Raw genomic sequence first — 27,727 nt, 5'->3', positions numbered from 1 at the left:
GAGTCCTGTTCTTGCGCTCCACGACGCCATTTTGCCGAGGAGTATAAGGAGCAGATAACTCATGAGTAATACCAAGTTCACCAAGATAGTCATCAAGACCAGTGTTCTTGAACTCAGTACCATTGTCACTTCTGATGTGCTTGATCTTCACACCAAAGTTGGTTGAAGCCCTCGAGGAAAATCGTTTGAAGACTTCCTGCACTTTAGTGTTGTAAGTGATGATGCACCCATGTATATAGAGAATAATCATCAACAATGACAAAGCCATATAAAGATGCAACATTAGTAAATGTGGCATAGTGAGTAGGGACAAAGAGATCCATGTGAAGCAATTCAAATGGACAAGTGGTAGTCATGATGGTCTTTGAGGGATGCTTGGCCTTGTTCACCTTTCCGGCTTCACAAGCTCCACACAAATGGTCCTTGAGGAATTTGACACCCTCGATGACAATGACATGGTTCTTCTTTGCGAGCGTGTGTATGTTCCTCATCCCAGCATGACCAAGTCGTTGAGGCCATAGCCAGCCTTCTGAAGCTTTTGCAAGTAGAGATGTAGCAGGTTGTGGTCCTGTAGAGAAATCAACAATATACAAATCTCCTCTCCTAAAGACTTCGAAGACTTTGGAATTGTCAGCTTCCATGATCACAACACAATGATACTTGCCAAAGACAACAACCATATTAAGATCACAAAGCATTGAGATAGACATGAGGTTGAACCCTAAGGACTCGACAAGCATGACTTTGTCCATGTGTCGATCCTTTGAGATTGCAACCTTACCTAGACCCAATACCTTGCTTTTGCCTTTGTCAGCGTAGGTGATATGCTTCAGATGTGATGTAGATAAAGCAGAGTCCATCAATAAGCTCCTGTCACCAGTCATGTGATTTGTACATCCACTATCGAGGACCCACTCAGTGGCTTTGGGTTGATCATCCTGCAGATGAATTAGTGCAACTTACAAACTCATATACTTCATCAGTGAAGAATATGATATCAATTTCATCAGATCAATTTCATCAAGCAATAGAACTGATAAAGCTGCGTGAGGACGTGAGAAATGAAAATTCATTTCTTCATGATTAGCTTGCGTCCTTTCAAGCATATTCAGGACTCCAGCAAATTCTTCAGACGATTAAGTTCGTCTGGAGACCTGACCCTGCATAAGAGATTATTTCTTTTTCTTCACCACCCACATCTGAAGGGGTGGCAAAGAGTTCATCATTCTGCGAGCTCCATAAGAGAAAGGTGGCATAGATGCCAATCCACTTCGTTTCACATAAGAGGGATTAGGGTAAGCATAAGAGTAAGCAGAGAAATTCTTCGAGGATTTATGAACATAATGATTTGAAGAATAATGCACATATCCATAATCCTTAGATCTTTCCTGCGAAATAGACGGGTCAGCACGATGATGCTCATATGAGGACTTTGATCCTTTTGAGGAATTTGATTCATGTGAGGAATTTGATCTGGGGTTCATATTCTTCATAGGTAGTTTCATGATGACATTCACCCGAAGACTTTCAAGGCACCTTTTGGGAACCCAGATTTTCTTCATAGGAGAACCGTTCCTACAGTTAGTGCCAACATATCTAGCAAATATTTCACCATTCTGATTTTTGAACAGTTTATAGTTGGAGTCAATTGACTCAGAAGAATATGAAGATTCACATGTAAAGTCAGATAAAGTAGATGGATCCACTGAAGGTCCCTTTGCAGCAACCATTGAGATTTTGGGATACTGCTCAGGTTTCTAGTAGGTCCTATCAGCATTAAGTTTCCTCTCAAAGGCAATACCCTCTTTCCTAGGGTTCCTGTTGAGGATTTTCTTTTTAAGCACATCACAAAGAGGCTGATGCCCTTTGAGGCTTTTGTACATGCCTGTCATATACAATTCCTTCAGCCCTGCATCATCAGTGATACTAGCAATTGTCGGATTTCGGGTTCCGGCAGACCCTTGAGGTTCGAACACTGGGGTGCGCGCGGAGATTTCGCCTTCTACCTACTTACACCCCTCCGCCTCGCTAAGATCTAAGCTATGGAAAGAACAGCACAAGAGACACAGGGTTTATACTGGTTCGGGCCACCGTTGTGGTGTAATACCCTACTCCAGTGTGTGGTGTGGTGGATTGCCACTTGGGTTGATGATGATGAGCAATACAAGGAAGAACAGCCTCGTGAGGGTCTGTTCTTGGCTAGGGCGATGAACTGCTAGGAGGAGTTCGGTCACCCTTCTCTCTCTCTCTCTCTCTCTCTCTCTCTCTCTCTCTCTCTCTCTCTCTCTCTCTCTCTCTCTTCTCGATTGCGATCCGATCTCCTCCCCTCTACCTTGTGGGTGGCTAGTCCTATTTATAGGCAAAGGCCCTGGGCCTCTTCCCAAATATTGAGTGGGAAGGGCGCCAACAATTGGCCATTTTAAAGGGGAACATCTGGTACACTTATCCTGACTAAAGTTGGTCCTCGCCTGCCAAAGGCTCTATTGGTGACGCTGGCTTGGGCTCCACAATGACTTCCTCCCTACCGTTGGACTGGTCTTGGTCTCGTTGCACCGAAATGGGTGCCTTTGCTTGATGCTCTTGCCCGCACTTGCTCCCTTTGCACCAAAGAGGAAAGAAGGACACTGCGCGGGCTGGCGCCCGCCTGGCACCCTTGGTCATCATGGCTTGCGTCACGGGCACCTCGTCAGGTACCCCGCCTTGATCTCTCCGCCTCCTCGCGAGTCAGCCTGATGAGGCCGTGCCTGAGGAAGCTCTGTGTCGTCCGCCCCGCGAGGCTTGGCCCCTCGCGAGGGTCTTGGGTCTGTGTTGATGAAGATGGGTCGTGCTAGGCCCCCTTTGAGCCACGCTGCAGGCCGCAGGCAGGCAAGTCTGGGGACTCCCGTTCCCAGAATGCCGACAGTAGCCCCCGGGCCCAAGGCGCGCCTGGACTTGGCCGTGCAGGGAGGCGAAAGGGCAAGGGCAAAGCGCCGCGGGCCCTAAAAGCCTGCGGCCTTGGGCGCCGCGTGGCGGTTGATTGGGCGTGGGCGGCAGTGTTCCCCCATGCCCCCCTTATTTTGCGCCATGCTAAGCGGACTCGTAGTCGTAGATAGCCGCTCCCCTTTCTGTTGCTCGAGCGCCCTCTGTCCTTCCTCCGCTCGAACTCCAGCTTCTGTTTTCAACCCAATCTCAAACCTTCCCCCCCTTCCCATCGCCATGGCTCCGACGAAGAAGGGAAGAGGGAAGAAACCCATACCCCCACCTTGCTCGCCGCCGTTGGCGGCCCCCGCCGAGGGCTTGGGCAAGGTCAGCTCGGCTCTGGCCACTATCTTCAATGAATGCGGGAGGACGACGGCCTGGCCCGCGTCCCACTTCTCCATCGAAAGGATAGTCACCGAGGTCCCATATTTTGCCGACGCCCTGTGGGCGGGTCTAGTTCCCCCCTTTTCTGATTTATTCAATGCCGTGCTTTCCCACTATCAGATCCACATGATGCATCTGGGTCCTGAATCCATCACCCTCCTTTCGGTCTTCGCCTTTGTTTGCGAGGCAATGATGGGCATCCTTCCTTCGGTTGCCTTGCTGCGCCACTTCTTCTCTCTGCGCCCTGTCGACCCTACCCAATGCTAGGCGTGCGTGAGCTTCGTTGCCGCGTCTGAGACAGCGGCCTCAGGGATTGACTTCAGGCTCCCTCTGCCCGCGGCTGGGTTCCGCGAGCGGTGGCTGTATGTGGACGCAGGGGTGCCCAGCCCCCTGCTATCGGAGCCAACTTCGCCTGTTGTCCCCAATTCAGGCTGGGGCCAAGAGACGCTTGAGAGCCCTTGGCTCGTCTTCGTCTGGCACCGCTTCGCATTCTTGAGGTCGCTTGGCGTGACAGCACCCAAGGTGGTGAAGGAGTTCCTGCTACGCCGCGTTGCTCCTCTCCAACGCCACTCCCGCCGGATGTGGGCCTTCAGCGGGCGTGATGATCGTATGAGGCTCCAGGAAGAGGACCTGACGCCTGTAGTGCTGAGGACAGCGCTCTTGATCATGACTGGGGACCCCCACCCTGGCAACATCCAGCAGGGAGGGGCCTTGCTGTACCTCTGCCAGAACAGGGGCGATTTTGTGAATCAGATGCCTATCTTTGATGAGTGGGGGCCGCGCCCCGCCGGCCTCCAGGGGCCTCACGAGAACCCAGTGATGGTGACTGCCCTTCCAGTCGGCCAAGGCGACTCTTCCTCAAGTGGCGGAGCAGGAAGGCATGAGGCGCCAGAGGCCGAGGGGGCTCCCGGCGGGGTGACAGTGCCGGGCGATGCTCATGAGGGAGCAGCTCTTGGGGCCCGTGCCGCTGAGGCTGAGGGTGGCAAGTAGCTGCCCTCAGCGCCTGCTACTGAGGCCCCTGAGGCTCCAGCCACTTCTCTTGGCGAGGCGATTGGCAGCGCGCATCAGGCAGGCGCCCCTGACACGGATCGCCTTGATGCTCCATCTTCGTCGCAGGTTGATCCCTGCGCTCAACTCTTGGGCCGCTTCCGCATGGACTTTGAGGCCCTCCGGAAGAGAAGGGAGGCCCTGGGCGAGGATTACCCTTGTCGCCTGCTGAAGCGTAGGAAGTACTTCGCCACTGATGAGTAAGCCTTCTCCTTTCCCAGCTCCCGATCCTCCTGTTGCTTTTACTGATCCTTGCTCCGCAGGCCCCTTCCAGCTGAGCTCGCGGAGACGGCTGAGGTGCCGTCCCCCTTGGCTTCGCCCCCTCCACCGTCCTCAAGCGCTCCGAGCAGCAGAGCCCTTGTGGTGAGGGCGATCAAAGAGGCGAACCGTCCCGAGGTGCATCGTGGCCCTGCGCACCTCGCGATCCTCCTTCGCGGGCCTTCTCGTGGCATAGCCAGCCTGCCGTGGGCTTCTCGCCTGGTCGTGGACTGCGATTAGCTGAGGCGCCCCCTGCGCTCTTCATCTGGGGACGGGCTGGCTCCAGGCCGGGCTTCTGGCGTGGCGTACCCGGCCGTCGCGAGGGTGCCAGCCCCCAGCCCCCTGTCCGGAGGGGGAGTGCTAATTCGTGGCACCCGGCGCTTGCTTGGGGCAGATGATGGTGTGGAAGACGTGCTCGAGCGCGCCCGGGAGCGTCGCGCTCTTCGCCAAGGATTCCTTCGAAGGGCGGCTGACGCGGTGAGCCTGCTTGGTGAGGAGCTTGCTGATGAAGACGTGCGCCTTGAGGCCGAGGGCCTGCGCCTGGCTGCAGAGAGGCGTCAGCTGGAGGGCGCCATCGCCCTTGCGCGCTGTCAGCGCGATCTTGACGACGCAGAGGCCAATGCATCGCTGGTGGCCTCTCGGGAGGCCCGATCTTGGGCCGCTGAGGAGGCCTGGGAAGCTGACCGGCGGCGAGAGGCGGCGGAGGAGCGGGCTCGGGAGCTCCTGGCCTGGTGCCACTCACTGGAGGAGCAAGTGGAGCTGCGCGAGGCAGCCCTCGCGTCGATGAAGGTGGCCTCTGGCGACCCAGCAGAGCTCCAGAAGCATGAGGAGGCGCTGACGCTGGAAGCCGCCGAATGTACCTGCGAGTCCGAACGTCTGGAGACGAGGGAGCGCTTGGTGACGCGGGCGGAGGATGATGTCGCTGCACGGCAAGCCTGTGTCCTGGAGGAGGTCGAACGTCGGGTGGCGATGGCGCACTTGAACCTCGAGCACGAGTTCGAGGAGAGGCTGGGGTTGATTCGGGCCGAGGCTGAAGGTAGGACTGCTGCCTTGATGGCCAAGCTCGAGGAAGCGATGCGGCGGTTCGATGCTTTTCGGGCCGCCCTTGAGGTAGCGCAAGGGGAGTCAACCACCTCCCAGGCCGAGGTGCTCCTTCTTCGCCAGCGGGTGGAGGAGGCTGAGGTCGTCGCGCGCCAGAATGCGGACGAGATACGTCAGCGGTGGATCCTGGAGCATGAGCACGGCCCCATGCTCACCACGCTCCAGGAGAGAGCCAACACAGCCTTGGGCAACATCTGCGAGGCGGCTGTTGGCGAGCCGCACGCAGTCAACTACGTCGGCAACCTTCAGTTCTTCACCGACATGGTGACGCAGCTGGAGGCGCGGTCGGTCAGGGCCGACAAGTTGGTGGAGGAGAGGAGCCGAGCCCTGCTCGGGCGCGCCTTTTCTCGCGTCTTCAGCCATCTCCGGAACATGGATCCCAACTTCGATTTCGACGCCGCCATCGCCCCAGTCCCCCAGGCCGTCCGAGACGACCTGGCGCACTGGGTGGAAGACAATGTGGATGCTCTTGTCAGGGCCTTCGCTTCAGACAACGACGGCGTGATCGTGGCTGCCAATGAGGGCGGTGTGGTGAACGGCCCTGATGCCGCTGGTGGCGACGCAGACAGCGATGGCGAGTTCAGCGACGCCGGCAACGGTTCGGGTGGTGCTCCTGGGGACGCATTGGGGGATTTATCCAACTGATCGTGCATCGTTCATGTTTCCTTACCCTGCATGAATAGAACTCAGGTTTTGGCCTGATGGCTGTGAGAGCATTTTGGAGGGGGAGCCCCTCATGTAAAACTTGTGTTCATCGTATTAGTAGACGTTACATTTCCCATGCGCCCGCGCCAAGTGGTTGGCTTAAGCGACGTGCTGGTCGGCTAGTTTACCTTTGTCCTGTGCGGGCCCTGAGGTAGCCTGTGGGAGGCTGTGGTGTCCCGAGTGTTCCCTGATCGAATCCGTAGGATCTGCAGTAAAAAACCCTCCTGAGAGGACGCGGCGGCGGTAGTCTGGGCTGCGCGCAAGCTAGGCCTGACCCGGCTCGCGAGGGGCTCACGAGGGGAGGCAGCTGAGGCGAAGTGGTAACCAAAACGCAAGAAATTTCTCAAACAAGACTAAGCACCCCTTCCCCGAACACACGCAAATCTCAAATTCGAATCCAACTTAAATCCAACGGGAGGAAGTGACAACCAAAGCAACGAAAGCAGACAAAAGGCCGCGTCCGACACCTAATCTAGTCTTGGACGTCTTCTCACCAGCGCGGAGCTAAGTGCTGCCACTGGGCGTGGGAGGGAGCCCCAGGGCCTGAGGCCGGCACCCCTGAGACTCCGGGGCATGTACAACCCCACTCATTATTACGTGAGAGTGTCACGGGGCGGCGAGCTTCACAGGCACTTGGCCTTCTTGACAGGTACCGGCCTTGCTTCATATCGCCAGACGAGGGCCCCGCCTTGCGCCACACTCTAGTGCCATCAACGATGACCGGAAACCAGGATGCCGCCGATGGGGTAGAGCGGTCGCCAGCGGTTCCCCCGACGACCACGGGTCCTCCGCCAGGGGCAGGCCCTGAGGCACCTCCCCAGCATAGGGCCTACCTCTTGAAAACACCTTGCTCCGAACGCCGCGGTGGTGATGTCGGATCTCGGCCCCTCTCCTGCAGCCCCCTGCGCCCTCCTCCCGAGGGGTAGGAGACTATGGGAGCGGGGTAGCTGCTCGCTGTGGCGACCTGCACCTCCTACGATCCATGATTAGCGTATGCCTGCTCCTGAGGAATTAGCGGTACCCGATAATCGTTGCCTCCAGCGTGGCCAGTGGGACCGTCCCAGGGCTCCTGGAAGGGCTCAGCTTCTGGCGCCTCGTCCCCCCAGCTTGGGCTGAGGAGCGAGCCTTGTTCGCCCTCGTGAGGGTGTCCTTGGTCCATCATGAGGGGCACGCATTCTTCTGGCGCCGTCATCCCGAAGGCCATGCCGTAGTGCTCCGCGTGCCACGCAGCTCTGCTTGACGCGCCCACTGTGGGGTGGTAGCGCGGCTGTCCGCTAGGGCCGTGGGTCGCATCGAGTCCTTCTTCTTCGCGGACCGGGAGCGAGGGCAGCGCCGCCGCCGGTCCGGTGCCGACAGCTTCGCTGGCGTTGGAGTAGCCTTGGAGACCGTGGGCGCGTGCGGAGCCCCCGTGTGGGCCGCCCTGGGCTTGAGATGGGAGCTAGGTGCAGAAGGGGTGAGCCCCTGAGGCGGCGAAGCCCAGGAGCTCTGCCACCCACTCCAGCAGCGCGTCGCGGCCGCCCTCCAGCAGCCTGCACTGCAGCACCTCTCGGGCCACCGTGAGCGCGGCCCTCGAGTTTGCCTGCTCCCGGCGGGTGTATGGTGTCGTAGTCGCGACGTGATTGGAGGCCCTTGCTGCCGACCGCGCCTGCCACGGTGAGAGAACTATCGAAGCCTGTCCGCGTCGCTCGCGGCCCGTAGTGCCCTGCGGACCGCAAGCTGCCCGGGGCACGGGGTCGCCCGAGGCGAGCGGTTCTGCGCGGGCGGGCCATGCCGCCCATGGATTTGGGTTGTCCGCCTGGTCGCCGGACATGGTGATGACGACGCGACGGGACACGAAGCGGTAGAAGGTGGATTCTGGTGCACCCCTACCTGGTGCACCAAATGTCGGATTCCGGGTTCCGGCAGACCCTTGAGGTTCGAACACTGGGGTGAGCGCAGAGATTTCGCCTTCTACCTACCTGCACCCCTCCGCCTTGCTAAGATCTAAGCTATGGAAAGAACAACACAAGAGACACAGGGTTTATACTGGTTCGGGCCACCGTTGTGGTGTAATACCCTACTCCAGTGTGTGGTGTGGTGGATTGCCTCTTGGGATGATGATGATGAGTAATACAAGGAAGAACAGCCTCGCGAGGATCTGTTCTTGGCTGGGGCGACGAACTGCTAGGAGGAGTTCGGTCACCCTTCTCTCTCTCTCTCTCTCTCTCTCTCTCTCTGTCTCTCTTCTCGACTGTGATCCAATCTCCTCCCCTCTACCCTGTGGGTGGGTAGTCCTATTTATAGGCAAAGGCCCTGAGCCTCTTCCCAAATATTGAGCGGGAAGGGCGCCAACAATTGGCCATTTTGAAGGGGAACATCTGGTACACTTATCCTGACTAAAGTTGGTCCTCGCCTGCCAAAGGCTCTGGTGGTGACGCTGGCTTGGGCTCCACAATGACTTCCTCCCTGCCGTTGGACTGGTCTTGGGCTCGTTGCACCAAAACAGGTGCCTTTGCTTGATGCTCTCGCCTGCAATTGCTCCCTTTGCACCAAAGAGGAAAGAAGGACACTGCGCGGGCTGGCGCCCGCCTGGCACCCTTGGTCATCATGGCTTGCATCACGGGCACCTCGGGAGGTACCCCGCCTTGATCTCTCCGCCTCCTCGCGAGCCAGCCTGATGAGGCCGTGCCTGAGGAAGCTCCGTGTCGTCCGCCCCGCGAGGCTTGGCCCCTCGCGAGGGTCTTGGGTCTGTGTTGATGAAGATGGGCCGTGCTGGGCCCCCTTTGAGCCACACCGCAAGCCCCAGGCAGGAAAGTCTGGGGACTCCCGTTCCCAGAACACCGATAGCAATGTCCTCAGATGAGTAATTAGTGATAGCAGAGACAGTTGAAGAATTTGCAGCAATGGAAGCATTTGAGCATTCAGGTGAAGAATTATTAGATTCACATTCAATGAACTTCAAACATGGAGGAATAAATTCTTCCTGAGTAGCGCTGATTTGTTGAGCAAGTAATGAATCACGCTCCTTCTGAAGATCTTCATAACTCACTCTTAACTGCTCAAGATCTTGCTTTCTTTGAAGAAATTCATAAGAAAGCTTCTCTTGATCAGATAGGAGAGTGTCATGATGACCTTGATGATTGTCGAACTTAGACTGAAGTCTCTGAAGATTTTCAGTCAAAATTTTAGTGCGATTCATTTCCTCGCCCAACATATCATCGCTTTTGTCTAGCATGTTTTGAACTTTTTCCAAAACCTTTTGCAGTTTCACAACAATCTTAGCAAGTTTAGAATAGCTGGGATTAAGGTTTTCATCAGATTCATCCTCACTTGATTCAGAGGAGGGATATTTGAGTACCTTTTCACCTTTTGCCATGAAGCAATAGGTGGGAGCATAGTCATCATCGCCGTCGTCAGTGGTGTTGGAGAGGTCCTTTTCCTCAGAGTTGAAGATGGACTTGCTGACGCATGCGGTAGCGAGGGCTAGGCTCGCCACACCAGAGTCTGACTCCTCAGATTCCTCCACTTCCTCATTTTCCTCAGATTCAACCTCAGAGTCCATTTCCTTGCCAATGAATGCCCGAGCCTTCTTGGAGCTGCTCTTCTTGTGAGCTGAAGACCTTGAAGATTTCTTCTTCTTCTTTGAATCCTCAGAACTGTAATCATTATATTTCTTCTTCTTTGATTCCTTTTCCCACTGAGAACAATTTTCAATGTAGTGACCGGGTTTCTTGCATTTGTGATAGAGTCTCTTCTTGTAATCATGGGATGAGGAATCTGATCTTAAGTCACCACTTCTTGACGATTTTCCAAAACGACCACATCTTGAGAACTTCTGGAATTTCCTCACGAGCATTGCTAGCTCCTGGCTCAGTTCTTTAGGGTCACCAAGGCTGCTACCAGAATCTTCACCTTCTGAATCAGACACTGCCTTGGCCTTTAGAGCTCGTGATCTGCCATAGCTTGGTCCATAGAGATCTCTCTTCTCAGCAAGCTAGAACTCATGAGTGTTTAGCCTCTCAAGGATATCAGCGGGATCAAGTGACTTATAGTCTCCACATTCTTGTATCATCAATGCCAAAGTATCAAATGAGGAATCAAGCGATCTCAGCAATTTCTTCACCACCTCATGGTCGGTGATGTCAGTGGCACCAAGTGCTTGAAGCTCATTTGAGATGACAGTGAGGCGATCGAAGGTTTGCTGAACATTTTCACTGTCGAGTCTTTTGAAGCGGTTGAAGAGATTGTGAAGAACGTCAACTCGAGATTCATGCTGTGTTGAGACGCCTTCGTTGACCTTGGACAAGCTGTCCCAGATAAGCTTTGATGTTTTCAAGGCACTCACTCTGCCATACTGCCCTTTGCTCAGATGGCCACATATGATGTTCTTCGCTTGAGAGTCGAGTTGATTGAATCTTTTCACATCAGCAGCGTTGATGGTGGGAGTGACAGAGGGAACACCATTCTCCACAACGTACCAAAGATTGTTATCAATTGCCTCAAGATGCATGCACATCTTCTTATTCCAGTAGGGGTAGTCCGTCCCATCGAAGGTAGGAAACCCAGCAGAAACCTTGATCATACCTGCGGTCGAAATAACTAAAACTCTAGATGGTTAAACCAAAATCACACAGAACAAGGGAGTACCTTGCACTGATACCAATTGAAAGTGCGTTAAGTCGACTAGAGGGGGGTGAGTAGGCGATTTTTATGAATTCTTCACTGAGGAATTTCAGGGTGAGGAAATTCCTAAGAGAAGAACTACTTGCAACGAAATAAGTACTCAGAAGTAAACATAACAGAACATGATCATGGTCTTCATGATGAAATGAAAACAAGCACAGAGTACAGAAAGCGTAAACACAGGATAAGCAGAATGAAGACAAACAGACCGAAGAAATTGAGCTGAGGAAATAGAGAAAATCTTCAGTCAAAGTCCTCTAACAGATATGAACAAGCACATAACACAGAAATGATGAAATGGAAGGGTTGAGTAAATGGAACCAGTTAGCTCGGTGAAGACAATGATTTGGTAAACCAGTTCCAACTGTTGTGACAGTTGTACGCCTGGTTAGGGCGGCTAGGTATTTAAACCCGAGGACACATAGTCCCGGACACCCAGTCCTGAACACGCAGCTCAGGACACTTAGTCCTCACCGTATTCCCCTTGAGCTAAGGTCACACAGACCTCGCCCAATCACTCGTGATAAGTCTTCAGCTGACTTCCAAACCTTCACAGACCCGGTCACTCGGTGATCCACAATTTCCTCTTGGATGCTCTAGACCATGACGCCTAACCGTCTGGAAGATGCACAGTCTTCAAAGGTAACAAGTGTCGGATCCAGGCAGGATCAATATCTTCAGTGATACTCAATCACTTTGGGTTTGTAGGTGCTTGGGTTTGGGTTTTCCTCAGTTGATAATTTTCCCTCAAAGTCCTTAAAGGATGGGATGCTCTCAAATGACAAGTGTCAGTTTCTCTCAGAGCAGCCAACTAGCTAGTGGTTGTAGGGGGCGGCTATTTATAGCCTAGGGAGCAGCCCGACATGATAAGACATAAATGCCCATCAATGATATGACCATTAAGTGGAAGGATATTTTGGGACAGTTGGCGCGTAGCACAACAACGGTCAGAAATTTGACTAACAAATTTCTCAGGGTTGTCATGTTCCTCACTTGTAGGCAATCCGCACTGGTGAATCCTAACTCCTCAGTCAGAACAAATTCCTCTTCGTCTCTGTCACTAAAGAAATTTGACTGAACTGTATGAGATTTCCAATGGCTTCACTCGAAGGGATTGGTAGGTGTAGGATTTTGAGTTGAGCATCACTTGAAAATTTTTCCTTAGAATTTCCTCGACCCCCTTTAATAGCATGGTGTTTCCTATGACTCAAGAAAGAGAAAATGAAACTACGAAAACAAAAGTCTTCACGCTTCATGTTCCTCGAATGAATACCAAGTCTTCAGGATCACACCAATTTCTTCACTTTGAAAGTCTTCAGAAAGTCTTCAGTAATCCAAAGTCTTCAGTCGAAGAACTTCATTTTTAGGGGTCGACTTTCTCTGTAAATATCAAACTCCTCATATACTTATAGACCTGTGTATACTCACAAACGCATCTGTCCCTTAACCTATAAGTCTTCAATACATCAAAATCACTAAGGGGCACTAGATGCACTTACATAAACATGGTAGCTCTATGAAGTATCTCTGAAACAATAGTGACATGTTTTCCATGATTAGAATTGTGGATATCCATGACCACCTGCTTCGCATCAGATGCCAAGATAAAATTTTGAACAAGAAGATCTTCAGCCAACACTATTCCCTCCCTACATGCAATAGCTTCCAACGTCGCCGGGTATTGGAGTCACAGAACGACTAGAGCCGAGATACCCATGTAGTTGCCTTGGTCATCTCGACAAACTGCGGCTGCGCTGGCTGAAACCCCGGCTTCAACATGGATTTTGGTGTATCCTGTCGGTGGTTCCTTCTGTCGTCTATTGCCTCTGGGCACTTCTGCATCGCATGTACCGGTGACGACTTCAGTTCCCTTAAAATCTCTAGATCTCTAATATATCTATCAATAAACATATGTGTTGCTTGAGGGCTTTGAAAAATTCCTTCATGAACAGCTTTCCTCCTAGATGACCAAATGGCCCAGAGCGTAACAACAACCTTGATGAATTTCATGTGAGGTAATGTTTCCATCAGTGCAAAGAGCCAGTGACGAGCATGTGGTTCCGTCGTTGCAATGAGGTGTCGAGCGATGTCATCATCCACCAGCACCCACGTACACCGAGCAACAGTACACTCCAGCAATGAGTGCCTCCAAGAATCTGGTCCTCCACATAATCCGCATGCATCAGAATTCGTCATATGGTGGTGAGCTCTAACATCTTCGGTTGGAATTGAGTGCTTGGACAACCTCCACAAAAACATTCGAATCTTTCATGGTACTTGTGTTTTCCACAACATCTTCCAAGGTTTCTCTTCAATGTTTATACTTGAGGATCCAGCCAATTCCTCCAGCCACGCCTCCATTCTCAATTTCGTTGCCACAAGCATTCTATAAGCTGATTTCACTGTGAAGACTCCGCTTCTCTCTAAATGCCAGCCCCAATAGTCCTCCGCGTTCCTTGTGCACAAGGGGATGCACATGATGGCCGGAATATCCATCGGCATAAACACCTCATGCAGCCTCTGAAAATTCCACATTGCCGAGGTAGCATCTATTAGTTCAGATACCATCACCGGGGGGTTTGGAATCCTACTACCATACGATCTCAGCATCTCATCCCGAGGTATCTAGTTATCGTCCCATATATTAGTTGTTGTTCCATTGTCAATTCTCCTGATCAAACCCTGTTTCAAAACATCTCTTCCTTCAATGATGGCTCTCCATATCTGGCTAGGGTGGTTGCCAAGGGTAGCCTGCAAAATTGTTGAGTTTGGATGATAAATACTCCTTACCACACGGGCACTCAATGGCTCTGTATCTTGCAACATACACCATGGTTGCCTCGCTAACATAGCCAAATTGAACAGTTCAAAATCTTTGAAACCCAAGCCCCCATGCCTTTTGGTTGAGTCATTTCTTTCCACGAGACCCAATGTGGTTTACGATGACCATCTTTGCTGCCCCACCAAAATTTTTGAATTAACATATTGAGATGCTCGCAAAGCCCTCTAGGCAATTTAAAACAAGACATAAATAAAATTGGTACTGCCTGAGCTACTGCTTTGACCAGAACTTCCATTCCAGCAGATGACATTGTTCTCTCTATCCAACCCTGTAGTTTGTTCCACAATCTGTCCTTCAAATATTTAGAAGCCCCATTCTTTGATGTCCCAATGTCAGATGGCATGCCCAAGTATTTCTCATTGAGGGTTTCACTTGACACGTTAAGGATTCCTTTAATTTCAGATCTCACCCACTCTGGAACTCCCTTACTAAAAAAGATTGAAGACTTATCATAATTGATATGCTGACCTGGAGCATTACAATATATATCCAACAGCTGGTGCACCTCTTGAGCACCCATACCATTCGCCTTGAAAAACAGCAAGCTATCATCTGGAACTAGCGCACGAAAGCACAATCAAGAACAAGTGGGTCGTGGGCGCCACTTTCAGACCATGAAGATTTGATGACTCACTTCTAGATTTTAGGAGGCACGAAAGGCCCTCTGCTGTAATCAAGAACAAGTAAGGGGATATGGGGTCCCCTTGCCGTATAACAAAAGGTTTGAACTCCTGCAACTTCTTCCCATTATATAACACCGAAAATTTGACAATGTAGCCCCATTACTATGTAGACCCAATTGGTGGTGAAGCCCAATTTGAGCACAATTGCTCTAAGATAAGTCCATTCCACCTTATCATAGGCCTTCATCATATCAAGCTTAAGAGCACTGTTGGGGAACGTAGCAATAATTCAAAATTTTCCTACATGTCACCAAGATCTATCTATGGAGTCATCTAGCAACGAGGGAGGAGTGGATCTACATACCCTTGTAGATCGCGCGCGGAAGCGTTCAAGAGAACGGGGTTGATGGAGTCGTACTCGTCGTGATCCAAATCACCGATGATCCTAGCGCCGAACGGACGGCACCTCCGCGTTCAACACACGTACGGAGCAGCGACGTCTCCTCCTTCTTGATCCAGCAAGGGGGGAGGAGAGGTTGATGGAGATCCAGCAGCATGACGGCGTGGTGGTGGAAGTAGCGGGATTCCAACAGGGCTTCGCCAAGCGCTGCGGGAGGAGGGAGATGTGTCATGGGAGGGAGAGGGAGGCGCCAGGGCTTAGGTGTTGCTGCCCTCCCTTTCCCCCACTATATATAGGGCCAAGGGAGAGGGGGGGGGGCGCAGCCTTGGCCCTTCCTCCAAGGAAGGGTGCGGCCAAGGGAGGAGTCCCTCCTCCCCAAGGCACCTCGGAGGCGCCTTCCCCTCTTAGGACTCTTCCTTTCCCTCATCTCTTGGCGCATGGGCCTCTTGGGGCTGGTGCCCTTGGCCCATATAGGACAAGGAGCACCCCCTACAGCCTATGTGGCCCCCCGGGGCAGGTGCCCCCACCCGGTGGACCCCCGGGACCCTTCCGGTGGTCCTGGTACAATACCGGTGACCCCGAAACTTGTCCCGATGGCCGAAATAGCACTTCCTATATATAATTATTTACCTTCGGACCATTCCGGAACTCCTCGTGACGTCCGGGATCTCATCCGGGACTCCGAACAACTTTTGGGTTACCGCATACTAATATCTCTATAACCCTAGCGTCACCGAACCTTAAGTGTGTAGACCCTACGGGTTCGGGAGACATGCAGACATGACCGAGATGACTCTCCGGTCAATAACCAACAGCGGGATCTGGATACCCATGTTGGCTCCCACATGTTCCACGATGATCTCATCGGATGAACCATGATGTCAAGGACTTAATCAATCCCGTATACAATTCCCTTTGTCTAGCGGTACGATACTTGCCCGAGATTCGATCGTCGGTATCCCGATACCTTGTTCAATCTCGTTACCGGCAAGTCTCTTTACTCGTTCCGTAACACATCATCCCGTGATCAACTCCTTGATCACATTGTGCACATTATGATGATGTCCTACCGAGTGGGCCCAGAGATACCTCTCCGTCACACGGAGCGAGAAATCCCAGTCTCGATTCGTGCCAACCCAACAGACACTTTCGGAGATACCCGTAGTGCACCTTTATAGCCACCCAGTTACGTTGTGACGTTTGGCACACCCAAAGCACTCCTACGGTATTCGGGAGTTGCACAATCTCATGGTCTAAGGAAACGATACTTGACATTAGAAAAGCTTTAGCATACCATATACATGATCTTGTGCTAGGCTTAGGATTGGGTCTTGTCCATCACATCATTCTCCTAATGATGTGATCCCGTTATCAACGACATCCAATGTCCATGGTCAGGAAACCGTAACCATCTATTGATCAACGAGCTAGTCAACTAGAGGCTTACTAGGGACATGGTGTTGTCTATGTATCCACACATGTATCTGAGTTTCCTATCAATACAATTCTAGCATGGATAATAAACGATTATCACGAACAAGGAAATATAATAATAATCAATTTATTATTGCCTCTAGGGCATATTTCCAACAAGCACAATGTTGATTTCCCTTGGCCTTGTTGTGTTTCATAAAATGAAGGCATTGTTGGGGAATGTAGTATTTCAAAATTTGCCTACGATCACGCAAGATCTATCTAGGAGAAGCATAACAACGAGTGGGGAGAGTGTGTCTACGTACCCTCGTAGACCTAAAGTGGAAGCGTTAAGTAACGCGGTTGATGTAGTCGAACGTCTTCGCGATCCAACTGATCTAAGTACCAAACGTACGACACCTCCGCGTTTAGCACACATTCATCTCGCTGACGTCCCTCGGGCTCTTAATCCAGTTGAGGCCGAAGGAGAGTTCCGTCAGCACGACGGCATGGCGATGGTGATGATGAAGTTACCAGCGCAGGGGTTCGCCTAAGCACTACGACGATATGACCGAGGTGTGTAACTGTGGATGGGGGCACCACACACGGCTAAGACAAATCTACTTCTGTGTCTATGGGGTGCCCCCTCCCCCATATATAAAGAAGGGGAGGAGGAGGGCCGGCCACAAGGGGCGCGCCCAAAGGGGGGATTCCTACTCCTAGTAGGAGTAGGTTTCCCCCTTTCCTAGTCCAAGTAGGAGAATAAGGAAGGAGAGGGAGAAGGAAAGAGGGGGGCGCCGCCCCCTCCCTAGTCCAATTCAGATCAGCCCATGGGGGGGGGGGCTCCCCTTGTGGCCCTTCTCTCCTTTCCACTAAGGCCCAATACTTTTCCCGGCGAATTTCCGCAACTCTCCGGTACTCCCAAAAATACCCAAACCATTCAGAACCTTTCCGATGTCCGAATATAGCCTTCTAATATATTGAACTTTACGTCTCGACCATTTCGAGACTCCTCGTCATGTCCGTGATCTCATCCGGGACTCCCAACAACCTTCGGTACATCAAATCACATAACTCACAATAGATATCGTCATCGAACGTTAATCGTGCGGACCCTACGGATTCGAGAACTATGTAGACATGGCCGAGACTCATCTCTGGTCAATAACCAATAGTGGAACCTAGATGCTCATATTGGTTCCTACATATTCTACGAAGATCTTTATCGGTCAAACCGCATAACAACATACGTTGTTCCCTTTGTCATCGGTATGTTACTTGCCCGAGATTCGATCGCCGGTATCATCATACATAGTTCAATCTCGTCACCGGCAAGTCTCTTTACTCATTCCATAATGCATCATTCCGTGACCAACTCATTAGTCACATTGTTTGCAAGGCTTATAGTGATGTGCATTACCGAGAGGGCCCAGAGATACCTCGTCGATACACGGAGTGACAAATCCTAATCTCGATCTATGCCAACCCAACAAACACCTTCGGAGACATCTGTAGAGCATATTTATAATTACCCAGTTACGTTGTGACGTTTGATAGCACACAAGGTGTTCCTCCGGTATTCAGGAGTTGCATAATCTCATAGTCAGAGGAACATGTATAAGTCATGATGAAAGCAATAGCAATAAACTAAATGATCATAGTGCTAAGCTAATGGATGGGTCTTATCCATCACATCATTCTCTAATAATGTGATCCCTTTCATCAAATAACAACTTTATTATTGCCTCTAGGGCATATTTCCTTCAGTCTCCCACTTGCACTAGAGTCAATAATCTAGTTCACATCGTCATGTGATTTCACAACAATAGTTCACATCTTTATGTGATTAGTTCACATCTTCATGTGACTAATATCCAAAGGGTTTATTAGAGTCAATAATCTAGTTCACATCACTATGTGATTAACACCCAAAGAGCGATCATGTTTTATTTGTGAGAGAAGTTTAGTCTACGGGTCTGCAACATTTTCAGATCCTTCAGCCCCAGAGTGTTGGCAATCAAGGGCCAAGAAAGAATCCCAAGTCTATCCTATCTCGCCACTGTCGAAAGCACAATCCCTTTCTCTTTCTATACCGAAATCGTCGTTTCATTCCTCCGCAACTTCTATCGCGGACATGATTCAATCTACCTTGCAAGACAGATTAAGATATGACTTAAGGCTTTCCCAAGCTGGCGCATAACCTCTGGTAGAGGCATTCACCCAGAGACAGAGAAGTGGGAAACCGCGGATGAAAGAATACCGAGGTCTTTGATAGCAAACTTCTACGCGAGCTTTCTAACTGTATTTTACAAATTTCTATGTCTATAATACTCTGCATGGAGCTACTTTAGCTAATGCTTTCACTTTTAATATGTATCTAGATCGAGACTTAGAGTCATCTAGATCGGTGTCAAAAGTTTGCATCGACGTAACTCTTTACGACGTAACTCTTTTATCACCTTCATAACCAAGAAATATTTCCTTAGTCCTCTAAGGATAATTTTGACCGCTGTCCAGTGATTTACTTCTAGATCACTATTGTACTCTTTTATCAAAATGATACTAAGATATACAATAGATCTGGTACTCAACATATTTTATAGAACCTATCACCGAGCTGGAATTGCCATGGCAAGTGCCACCTCCCTCACCCCTGCCATTGAGTACGACGGCGACGACCGCATCAGCGTCCTCCCCTACGACCTTCTCCGCAACATCGTCTCCCGCCTCCCCGTCAGGGACGCCGCCCGAACCGCTGCCCTCGCGCTCCCGGTGGCGCCACCTCTGGCGCTCCACCCCGCTCATCCTCAGCGACGCCGACCTGTCCCCCTCTGCGGTCGCTCACGTCCTCGCAGACCACCCGGGCCCTTTCCGCGCCACCCACATCGCCCGCTGCAGGTTCGCATCCCACGGGCGTGAGCTCGCGGAGTGGTTGGGCCTCCTCGCCGCCAAGGGCATCCTGGACCTCGTCCTCGTCAACGACGAGGGCGTCGCCAAGCTCCCCACCGACATCCTCCGCTGCGCCTCACTCCAGCGCCTCTTCCTGGGATTCTTTACGTTCCCGGACACCGCTGCTCTCTCCCGCGGTGTACTTGGACCACACACCGTTCACGGACATCTCTGCCTCCGTGCCTCCGTGCTGCCTCGCCTTCAGGAGCTCGGCATGTTTGCTTGCAGCATCAGCGAATGGGACCTGCTCTACATGCTCGATTGCAGCCCGGTTCTGGAGAAGCTCACGTTCGTATTCAGCGGTACCCCCGATGCCTTCCACCTCCGGTGCAAGAGCCTCCGGTGCGTGGTCTTCCTGCTGGAAGCGCCCCGCAGAGGTGACGGTAGGAGTATTGTGATGATCAAGATTGCTTGTGTGCCCAACCTGCGGGCACTCGGCTTCTTGGAGCCAAGATTTCACCGGCTGCAGATCGGCGACAATAACATCAATGTATGAACTTTCCAGGATTCCATCACTCTCTCGGTACATAGTAATGCTTGGGAAACCTGTTGATATGTATGAGGTGACATATTTGCTTCTTTTGGTGCATGTTTGGCCATTGCAGCCTGGCACAGTGCCGAGCCCAAGTACAGTGGTTCCAAGCGTTAAGATATTGGCTTTGAAGGTTAATTTTGGTGTCTTAAGGGATGTCAAGATGACGGTGGCCTACCTCGGATGCTTTCCCAACATTGACACGCTGCACATCGAGGTGATATCCTTGTATCCCATGCAATTATTCAATCAGTTACTTGACCCCCATACCACTATTTATTAGCAATGGAAGATCATTACCTCTTGCATGATCCATCTCTCTAATGCACCATTTACTGATATGATGTTTCAGTCTATAACTGAACGCACTGGAAAAAACCATGCCAAGTTCTGGCAGGAGCTCCCTAGTTGAATGCATCAAGTCGCACCTCAAGAAGATGGTTTTCCATAAATATAGAGGGAAACGAAGTGAACTTGAATTCCTTAAGTTCATTTCCAGGAAAGCGCAAGAGCTACAGACATTGTATGTTCTGCTAAACAGACAGAGTCTTACTTCGGTGTCCAAGCAGGCAGAGATGACAAGCAAATTGGTGGATCTCTCGGAGGTAGCATGGAGCTGTGATTGCAAGATAATGGTGCTAGGCCCTGAATTTCAGAGTAATTGGAGCATCCAGAAAGCATCTGATCTTACTGTCGACGACCCTTTTCACTAATGAATTGAGGCTGGTTATACATTTACATGATCAAAAGATTTTTTTTCTTTCTCTGCAGAGAGTGATTTACTGTTCTTCATATGCAAGGGCACTGTTTAGTTTGTAGGCAAGTATGTCTGTTCTTGACAAAGAACATGAAGATTTCAACTAGAGAATGAGTGTCTGAAAGTGTTTAAGCTAGCTGTACTATGCTTCATTCAGAGTGTACTAGTAACTGTTATCTACTCTGTTTAATCCTGATGTAAAAGACCAGTCTGATCCTCCTTCCGAACATGTTTATGCTAATTTTATTTTCCCCTGTTTGATGTCGTCTATGTCAATTTCATCATCATCAGATGATCAGAGTATACCAAGCTACTTAGGTGTGCTCCTGATTTCTGCATTGCAGCTTTTGCTGCTACATATTCCTGAACAGTATTATCTGTTATTTTATTGATGCAAAAAAACTTTCAGTTTCAGTTTTATAGTTTCTCTCATGTAGTCATGTAACTGTTGAACCGTCACCACTCTAGTTTTCATACTTTTCAGCCATCAGAAAGCCTCCCCAGGAGTTATATCTCAGGATAGCCTCCGCTGAAAATGGCTGCCACCAAGAGCTCTTGCGGCGCAAAGGAGGCATGACCGCCGTCCACCGGGCAAGGTTTTCCTGGCGCGAGGTAGCTGGGAAGGGGATGATACTATGGCGGTGGTGGGAAAGGGCGGAATCAGACGTCCACCCTGAGTTTGGTTGGCAAGTTCGGAGTTTAACTGCTCCCTCCGTTCACAAATATAAGATGTTCTAACTTTTTTTTGAACCGGATGTCGATAGACACGTTTTGGTGTGTTTGTTCACCCATTTTAGTTCATATGTAGTTTATATTTCAAAACATCTTATATTTATGAACAGAGGGAGTAGTAATAACAAGTCACCACCAATTAATCAACTTTTGAGATTTTATCGACACAAGTAAACATGGCAAACAACTGAATGATCGTCTCAATAGTTCGGACTTCAGGCACACACACATGGGGATCAACTCATATATAATGTTAGGTTATCAGCAACAGCCGGAACATGCAGAAATCTCAAAGCAAAAGAGGGGAGAAACGGTGTGAAGCATAAACATCAACCAGAAAAGACTTCAAAATTTCGAAGGAAGTTCCGAATGGGAAATCAGATGATCTTCTTATGAAGACACTACCACCTTCTGAAGCCGCAAATGGAGCATTTGCATTCCTGTTTACTGAAAGGAAAAAAGTGCCCTCTGAAAGCTTCTTACTGCAGAAATAACATGTGCGCAACATCATAGACAACGCATGGGCTTTTGTTGACGCTCCACATGTGTAACACAAAGGTCTAGGGATCTAAACCAGACGAAAATAAGAACTTCACTACCAGTTTTAGTGCAAATTTAGATTCAAGCCACATAGTAACGACGCCGGCAGCTTAAACTGAAGATGCCCTGTCAGCCACCCATGAATGATGAACTCTCTTGTGGTACAGGAAGTAAATCACAACAGGCAGTGCCAGTAAGCACCTATACGGTTCCTGATTGATGCTAAGAATTTTTACTCATGTGTACCTATGTGCGCAAGTAATCAGTGAATAACTGAATATCCGTGCACTCACTGCCCCGTTCTATAGCAGAGCATAAGCCAACACAACTACGCAAGGCATGTCAACTTTCAAGAATTGATAGCTAAATTATCCAATCAAACTCAAGATGAAAACACACTATTCGTTTAAATCTTGTCATTTTTGTCTAATTCACAAATCATTGCATTATTGGATGAATCTTTACAAGTACACATTACGTAGCATTACTAACATTCCTGAATTATTTCACATTTTTTGAGAATCAGAAAAAAATGAAGAGGAGAGAGAATATTACTTGCACCGGCAACCAGTTGCAGAAAATCCTCTTTCCACAGGTGTATTGCTATTTTCTTAAAATAACTACCATATGAGTGGAAAAGTGAAAATTATGCACTACATAGATGCACTAAAACATTATCTCATGAACGTTGTTGCGCGCTTTGAGTTGCCGCCATGAAAGCAGAGTAATCCTTTTTAATGTTTTTGAGCCTCACGACCACGTCGCTCATGCTTGCCCTCTGACTGGGAGAATCGTCCGAACACTCTAGACCCAGCTGGAATATCGACACAAGAAAGTTTCCATTGCAGGAAATGGAGGATGACGACGATGAAGTATTAATTGTTTGGTGATGGAAGGCAAGGTTCATTTCTTCACCCTGCTGTAGCTTCTCATCCAAAACATCAACGAGCTTTGCTGGAAATGCTTGCGAAACCCACTGCCAAAGGCTAGATTCTCCAACGAACATAGCGTTTGTGAGCCTCTTCCCTGTGAAGACTTCAAGCAACATGATCCCGAAGCTGAACATGTCAGTCTTTCGTGATGCCTTTCCCATGAATGCTAGCTCTGGTCAAGCCAAAAAAAAATCAACATAATTAATTAATCAAACCAATAAATGATGGTTATCTATTCAAATAAATTGCTTCTGTGTGATCATAACAAGTACATACCAGGGGCCATGTACCCAATTGTCCCCGGCATACTTGCTGAAACCATGGAGTTGTCATCACGTAGAAGTAACTTTGCAATGCCAAAGTCGGCAACATGCGCCGTCATGTCGTCATCGAACAACACATTGCTAGGCTTCAGGTCACAGTGCAAGACAACTTGGAAATGATGATGGTGCAGGTACTCCATTGCCTCTGGCACGCCAAGCATAATGTCCAATCTCTGGATGAATCTTAGTGGTTCCCTTATTTCATTGTGCAAGTGTGTCTCCATGATACCATTGGGCATGTACTGAAGGAGCAGTGCCTTGAAATCCAGGCTGGAACACGCATTTAATATTTGTATTAAGTTGCGATGCCGAGCCATGCGCAACACTTGACATTCAGCATCAAAACTCCTCACAGCCTGCTCGACTTGCATATTGAGCACTTTTATTGCAACCACCAAACCATCATCTAGTTGGCCTTTGAAAACTTTGCCAAAACTACCGGTACCAAGTAGGTTGTCCTCATTGAAATTTTCAGTGGCACGAGCAATCTCATGGTAGGATACTAACCTATGGCTGATCAGATCAGTCATGCTAGTAGAAGCCGTACCATAAGATTGTTTCTTATTTTTCTTTCTGACCATTAGGTACATGGTGGTTGCAAATGCACCAACTCAATGATGACAACCGGGAGTATAAATTTGAGGATGTGTCGACTATAAGTCAAGTGAGACTTGTGCGGACACGGTGACAGTCCTAGACGAGGAGCACCACATAGCCCAACATTCCCCATCAAAGATTGCAAGGTGATGTTTGAGAAAACACCTCCATTTGGTATTTGCCCTTCTAACCTATTGAAGGAGAGGTTCAGAGAAGAAAGGTAGGTGAAGTTAACGAGGTATTCTGGTATTGTACCTGAAAGATTGTTTGACGATAGGTCCAATGTTTCTAAGTTGGTTAAGCGGCCGAAAGAGTTTGGGACTAAACCCTTAAATGAGCTGTGTGAAAGATTTAGGTAGGTTAATAACATGGCAACCTGTCCGAATGAACTTGGAAGGCTACCACCCAAGAGGTTACTAGAAAGATCCATCACGTCCATACTTTGCATATGGCTAAGTTCAGAAGGTAATGTACCGGTTAGGGAATTATGTGACAGATCTAGTTGGATAAGGTTACTGTGATAAAAGAAGCTTGATGGTATTGTCGAAGATAGATGGTTATAAGATAATGAAACGTGCTCTAACATGGTGAGGTTGTCCATGGCATATGGTATGGAGCCAGATAACATATTGTCCGAGAGTTGTAACTCTACAATATTTCTCAGCATACCAATTTGTACAGGGATTTGGCCAACCATTCTATTTCCAGCGAGATCAAGTGCCTGGAGATTCTCCAACTTAGAGATGGATTCTGGTATTTCTTTGGTAAGATGGTTGTTGGAAAAGCTTATCAGACGAAGACCACTAAGATTTGATAGTGTTTCTGGAATCCCACCAACCAAATGGTTATTCTTTGCTTCAACTACTACCAGGTTAGTCGAGAGGTTACCGAAATAGCTGGGGATACTCCCAGAGAAAGGATTATTTGATATGGCAAGGGTTTGAAGTTGCCGACAATCGCAAAGGCTGGCCAAGAAACCAAGATCCCCTTGGAGATGATTCTCTCGAATATCAAGATACACTAGAGGCCTGTTATTTCCAAGTGTTGACGGTACTGGTCCAGTCAGCCGATTCCATCCCAAACTTAAGACAGACATTTTTGAATAATTTCCTAGAAATTCTGGTAAGGGACCTGTTAGTTGATTGTCCGAAAGGTGCAACCAAGTCAGTTGTCTCAGTTCTCCCAATTCCACAGGAATATCTCCGCTTATGTTGGAGTACGAGATGTCAAGGAAGTTGAGCATGGTGAGATTTCCAAGCACAGGCGGGATCGGGCCAACTAGGGCATTGTCACCCATAGAAATCAGCGTAAGTTGTGGTAGCTTAGCCAGCCATACCGGCACCACATCCACAAATAGATTTGCAGCAACGGAAAGTAGCTGAAGATGCTGGGACGATGCAAGGCCCAATGGAATTTGACCCTCGAATTTGTTCTGATAGAGATCAAATTGTTGCAACATGGGGAGGCTAAAGCTTCTATTTTCTGGTATATGACCTGTTAGATTGTTGTTCCCCAGACGCATGTCAACAATCCTCGACATGTTGAAGATGGTGGAGGTACTGGACCAGTGAGCTGGTTCCACTTCAAGTAAAGAAACTTGAGCATGAGCAAGGAGCCAATACCAGATGGTATTGGGCCAGACAGACTGTTGTTCATCATAATTATGTAGCTCAGTGAAGGTGTGTTGTCAATGAAAAATTCGGCATGAGGCCCGTAATGGAATTTGTTACGAGAGAGAAGTACCTAAGGCTACGCATGTTTCGCACCTCACCGGGGATCTGCCCCGAGAGCTGGTTGAAATTTAGGACAAGAAATTGGAGCTTCGTGAGGTTTCCTACACTAGACGGGATTGTATCCGACAGGCTATTGTAGCCAAGATCAAGATACCTAAGACGAGCTAATCTTCCAAGCTCAGCTGGGATAGAACCAGTGAGGTTTGTGTTGGTTAGGTTGATGGTGTGGAGGAAAGAGAGGTTACCGAGGTGAGGGCTGAGCTCTCCATGAAGCGGAATGTCCGGCAGCTCCAAAGCAGTGACACGCTGGTGGTGACGGCGGCTGCACGACACACCGGTCCAGCTGCAGAAGGACGCATAAGTTGTCCAGTTATTGGCAATGGTAGCCGAAGGGTCGGAGAGCTGGGATTTGAAAGCCAGCAGCGGCGCAAGGTCGGTGCTGTTGCTCGGAGCAGGAGATGAAGCAGCCATGAGTAGCAAGCTGGTGGCCATCAGCATGGCCGGAATGTATGAAAGGCGCATCTCGTCGCGCATCTGCGTAAGTTTTTTTGGTTTGGGACGAGTAGGCAATGTTAATCTTCAGTCACGTATATAAAGATACTCACCAAAGATAGACTCGAGAGTGTTTGGCCTGGATTCCAGAACTTGGCATTGTCATGCTTTGTCTGAAGTGAGTTGCCCCCGGTGACCCGTTTAACCTGTACTACAACACTTCATTCCATTCTACTCCCTCCGTTCCTAAATGCAAGTCTTTTTAGAGATTCCAATATGGACTACTCCTACATATACGAAGCAAAAAGACTTCTATTTAGGAACGAAGGAAGTATTAGCTAGACCAATCGGCGCGTGAGCTAAAGTTCTACGTATCATATTTTCATCATCTGAGCGTTTTACTTGCAGGCTTACGGTTGCTCGCTGTAGTAGCCTCTTATGCGGCCTGGGATTTTATCATTAGACGGAAGACCTTGACTAGCCTGGTGAGCTTGCGGCCACAAGCATGGAGCAGTCGGCAGTCCATCATAGCCTCTTATGTTACCCTTCATCCACGGGCAAAGAATTTTCTGCGGCGATAATGACCCAAAAGCAGCAGGGGAGTAGTGCTCTTTTAAAATAAAAAAGGAGTGCCAAATAAAATTAAAAAACAGAAAATAAAATAGAGAATCAATACAGCAAAAAGGAGAAAAGAAAGTTGCTCTGTACGTAACTTGCTTTCTAGCCAACTTGATAGAGGTTCAGGTAGACGCCTTTGCTTCGAGGATCACCATGCCAACGTCTGCCTCGAGCAAGGGCTCTTCCATTCTCAAAAACATGGACAAAAATTTACAGCGTCCTGGGCAAGGAGGGGGCGATTTGCAGTCATCGCAATGATGCCGTAGTCTGATTTTGCAGTTTGTTTACGAAACCGTGTTCAATGGGGTTGATAGGAAGCACAAGGGATGCCCGGCGTGTTTGCAAGGAGGGAGGCGACACATGATAAAGGTTCCATAACAAACACGCCGACCATATAAAGCATCTTCTTGCGGTGGCGGCAGTCTAGTGAAGTGTTACGATCTGGGCGTGGAGTGGTTAATATGCAGATTAACTCAGTGTGGGTGAGCAGTAAGGCAGATCGTTCTTTCCACCTTCAGGTGCTACTTGATCAACAGGTCTAGGCTGACTGGAAGGGTAGAGTACATAGTAGATCCAAGATTGCTTGCTGGTTTATGAAGCAACACCGAAATATATAGCAGAAATAAAAGCACACAGCGTTTGGCATCCTGATACTAGTCTTTTACTAGACTAGGAACAAACATAGGGGCATTACATAATACGGTCCATTCTGAATGAAGCATAGCACAGACAGTTCAACACTTCCACGTGTACTCGTGCTCTAGTTGAAGTCTTCATGTTCTTTGTCAAGAACAGACATAGTCTTGCCTACAAATTAAACAGTGACATTGCATATGTAGAACAGCAAATGATTCCCCCAGAAAACGCTTTGGTTCACGCAAATGTATAGCCAGCCACAAACTCACCAATGGAAAGGGTCGTCGACGGTAAGATCAGATGCTTTCTGGATGCTCCAGTCATTCTGAAATTTAGGGCCTAGCACCATCATCTTACAATCACAGCTCCATGGTACACCCGGGAGAGCCACCAGTTTGCTTGTCATCTTATCCGCCTTGGCCACCGAAGTAAGACTCTCTCTGTTCAGCAGAACATACAAAGCTTGGAGCTCTTGCGCGCTCGTGGAGATGAA

General features: G+C 49.4%; 1 protein-coding gene and 1 pseudogene across 1 annotated transcript; one reads left to right on the top strand and one right to left on the bottom strand.

The window, feature by feature from the left end:
* Window positions 1–19,021: 19,021 nt before the first annotated feature.
* Window positions 19,022–20,879, top strand: LOC119315956 (annotated as a pseudogene).
* A 1,478-nt stretch (window positions 20,880–22,357) lies between these two features.
* On the bottom strand, window positions 22,358–26,031 carry LOC119317742 (probable LRR receptor-like serine/threonine-protein kinase At3g47570). The gene is made up of 2 exons (XM_037592239.1): window positions 23,112–26,031; window positions 22,358–23,007 (listed from the first exon to the last, which is right to left on the bottom strand). Exons 1-2 carry the CDS (start codon window positions 23,746–23,748, stop codon window positions 22,583–22,585), a joined length of 1,062 nt encoding a protein of 353 aa, XP_037448136.1. The 5' UTR covers window positions 23,749–26,031; the 3' UTR covers window positions 22,358–22,582.
* Between the last annotated feature and the right edge of the window lie 1,696 nt (window positions 26,032–27,727).

The sequence above is a fragment of the Triticum dicoccoides genome, chromosome 6A, assembly GCF_002162155.2.
Source record: "Triticum dicoccoides isolate Atlit2015 ecotype Zavitan chromosome 6A, WEW_v2.0, whole genome shotgun sequence".
In the NCBI taxonomy this organism is placed as follows: Eukaryota; Viridiplantae; Streptophyta; class Magnoliopsida; order Poales; family Poaceae; genus Triticum; species Triticum dicoccoides.
The sequence above is the reverse complement of the archived record's forward strand: the minus strand, read 5'-3'. Positions and strand labels throughout refer to the sequence as shown.

Coding starts and splice junctions, on each gene's coding strand:
- LOC119317742 (XM_037592239.1), bottom strand. CDS start 23,748: ATGTACCTAATGGTCAGAAAGAAAAATAAGAAACAATCTTATGGTACG. Junction 23,008..23,111: donor AATTGGGTACATGGCCCCTG/GTATGTACTTGT, acceptor TGGCTTGACCAG/AGCTAGCATTCATGGGAAAG.